This window comes from Dicentrarchus labrax, unplaced genomic scaffold (genome assembly GCF_905237075.1).
Source record: "Dicentrarchus labrax unplaced genomic scaffold, dlabrax2021, whole genome shotgun sequence".
Classification (NCBI taxonomy): Eukaryota; Metazoa; Chordata; class Actinopteri; family Moronidae; genus Dicentrarchus; species Dicentrarchus labrax.
Window position 1 is genome coordinate 1257501 of NW_026136730.1, and position 2500 is coordinate 1260000.

At 45.2% G+C, this 2500-nt stretch overlaps 1 protein-coding gene across 1 annotated transcript in view; it reads left to right on the plus strand.

Annotated features, from left to right (window-relative positions):
* The window catches only part of riok3 (RIO kinase 3 (yeast)), a 9643-nt gene extending 7542 nt beyond the window's left edge, over window positions 1-2101 (plus strand). The window contains exons 11-13 of the mRNA XM_051393417.1: window positions 664-753; window positions 921-1034; window positions 1171-2101. Of these exons, the coding sequence (XP_051249377.1) occupies window positions 664-753; window positions 921-1034; window positions 1171-1284 (318 nt within the window). The 3' untranslated portion in view covers window positions 1285-2101. The remainder of the gene's footprint in view (window positions 1-663; window positions 754-920; window positions 1035-1170) is intronic.
* Window positions 2102-2500: the final 399 nt, after the last annotated feature.

Here is a 2500-nt window from a genome sequence, read left to right on the forward strand (position 1 = left end):
CGTGTGTCATCTTCATCCGTTTGTTCTCTCCGTTTCCACCTTTTTATTCTTGGTCCTTTAAAACCTGCAATGTGTCGTTTCTGCCACTAGAGGGAGCTCTCTCATTAAAAATAAGAGTCATTGCAGTCAGCTTCTCCCGGTTAGGATTCCTTCAGTGTTCATGGTTCAGGAGGTTTCTACCGGGAGCCCAATGATCCACAGAGGTCTCCTCCTCTCCAACACAAACAGACCCGCTGATTAAAACCACTAAACACACTGAATAAAGCAGTTCCACCTTAAACACACTGAATAAAGCAGTTCCACCTTAACAATCACTGCTTCTCCCACGCTGTTGGACAGACAAAGGACGTCCCGGAGGGGCTGCGAGCCGAGCTGCTTAAGATCCAGACGTCCGATGACTAAAATCCTTCATCCGGTTCAAATCTAGAGTTAAAAAGCACCAAGATCTAAACAGTGGATGGTAACAATGTGGCTTCAGACTGGATCAACAGTCTGTTTAATGAGGAAATGTTACAGATAAGAACTTCCTTAAATTATTTTACTCCCTGTGCTCTGTTCTTCCTCCTCCTCTTCGCGTCTTCCTCCATTTATAAATCCTTTATTTAAGTTCTTTGTGCTGCTCTCATATCTGTCTGTCTGTCTGTCTGTCTGTCTGTGCTGTAGGTGTGGCTGATAGATGTCAGTCAGTCCATCGAGCCCACCCATCCTCACGGCTTGGAGTTCCTCTTCAGAGACTGCAGGAACGTCTCCACGGTAACGGCCGACTTAATCTACGTAATGTTTAAAAGTGACTCAGGTGAAGATCAGAAATCAGAGCAGCTACTAAAGCTGACGTCACAGCAACAGCATGTCTCACTGTGTGTGTGTGTGTGTGTGTGTGTGTGTGTGTGTGTGTGTGTGTGTGTGTGTGCGCGCCTCAGTTCTTCCAGAAGAGAGGCGTGAGCGAGGCGATGAGCGTGTACGAGCTCTTCAACGCCGTGAGCGGGCTGAACATCCCCGTGGGTGCAGAGGACGAGGCTGAGTTCATGTCTGAGGTAACACACACACACACACACACACACACACACACACACACACACACACACACACACACACACACACACACACACACACACACAGATTACTCCCGGGACCGCCAGCTGAGCGCTCTCTCTCTCCACCCTCTGACAGATCGTGGCGTTGGAGAAGAGGAACGAAGACCACGTGCAGAAGCGAGGAAAGAAGACCTTCCCCGTGTCCTCCGAGGACGGCGGCCCTCCTTTAAAACCCGACGCCGACGACTAGCGGCCGCCCAGCACGCTCTCTCTTCACGATCCCGCCGTGTTGAAAACACTTAATAAAAGAGGTGATGAACGGAGGAGCCCCCCCCCCATTGGAGGACCCCGCCACCACCCACTGACCCACCCACCAACTGCAGGACGGAGCGCCTCCTCCCGGCTGCAGGAGGGATGAGTTTCACCGTGTTGGATGTTGAAGTCGGAGCGTCCTGAGCCGGTCTCCCTGAAGCTGAGACCACATCTCAAAATGCTCCCGCTGCTTTATCGGCCCAACGCCGACTCTGGTTTGTGTTTTTTTTTGTAAGAATCGCAGTAAAAGAAAAAGCTAAACGAGGACCTGATGGAAGGTCAAAGTCTTTATTTTAAATTGTTGTTGAGTTTCTCGGGAGTGAGGGTTGAGTAAGAACTTCCCTTCCTCTCCAGTTGTGATGGTGACGGTGAGAACGAAGAGCGTGTTGGGTTTGGATATCAAACTGTGTCGCTTCATACAGCACACACACACTGTGTGATAGTGGAGCAGAAATACCACAGAGTGCAGTTTCACACTATGTTTAATCATTTACTGATAATATTAAATAAAAAGAACACAGAGATCCAGATGCTGCTTTTTAAAGCTCAGATTTAAAGCTGAACTCTTGTTGATGTGTAATTATGAATCTCACATGCAGGTAAATTAAAGTCGTCATTAAATGTATTAAACAAGGATTGTCTGTGGTTGTTCTCGCTGTCTGTCTGTCTGTCTGTCTGTCTGTCTGTCTGTCTGTCTGTGAGACTGTCTGTCTGCAGACCGGTGGTGACATTAAAGGATGAAGATTAAAAAGAAACTCTTTTGTTTGTGTTTTTATTTGTTTGAATATAAATACATAAACAGATGTGTTAGTTATTAATGTTCTGTTTTGTTGTTTTTTCTCTGTATGGACTATTTATGTCTGAGCACGTGATCGTCGGGCTGTCACATGACGGCCAGAAACAACAACAACACTTCCGATCTGCCTCTTTCAGAATAAAAGACTGAGCTCAAAATACTCAAGTTATGAAAGTGATTTAGTTTAAAGTCTAAATCAGGTTTTTTAAAGTCTGTTTGCTAAACATTACCAAGACAATGGTTTAAAAACATTTCACCAAAAACAACAAAGTATGTAACATAATTAATACTTTACAATTACATATTATGATTTACACGTTTACTTAAAATGTTTTTCTTTTTAATGTTTTTAACTTTA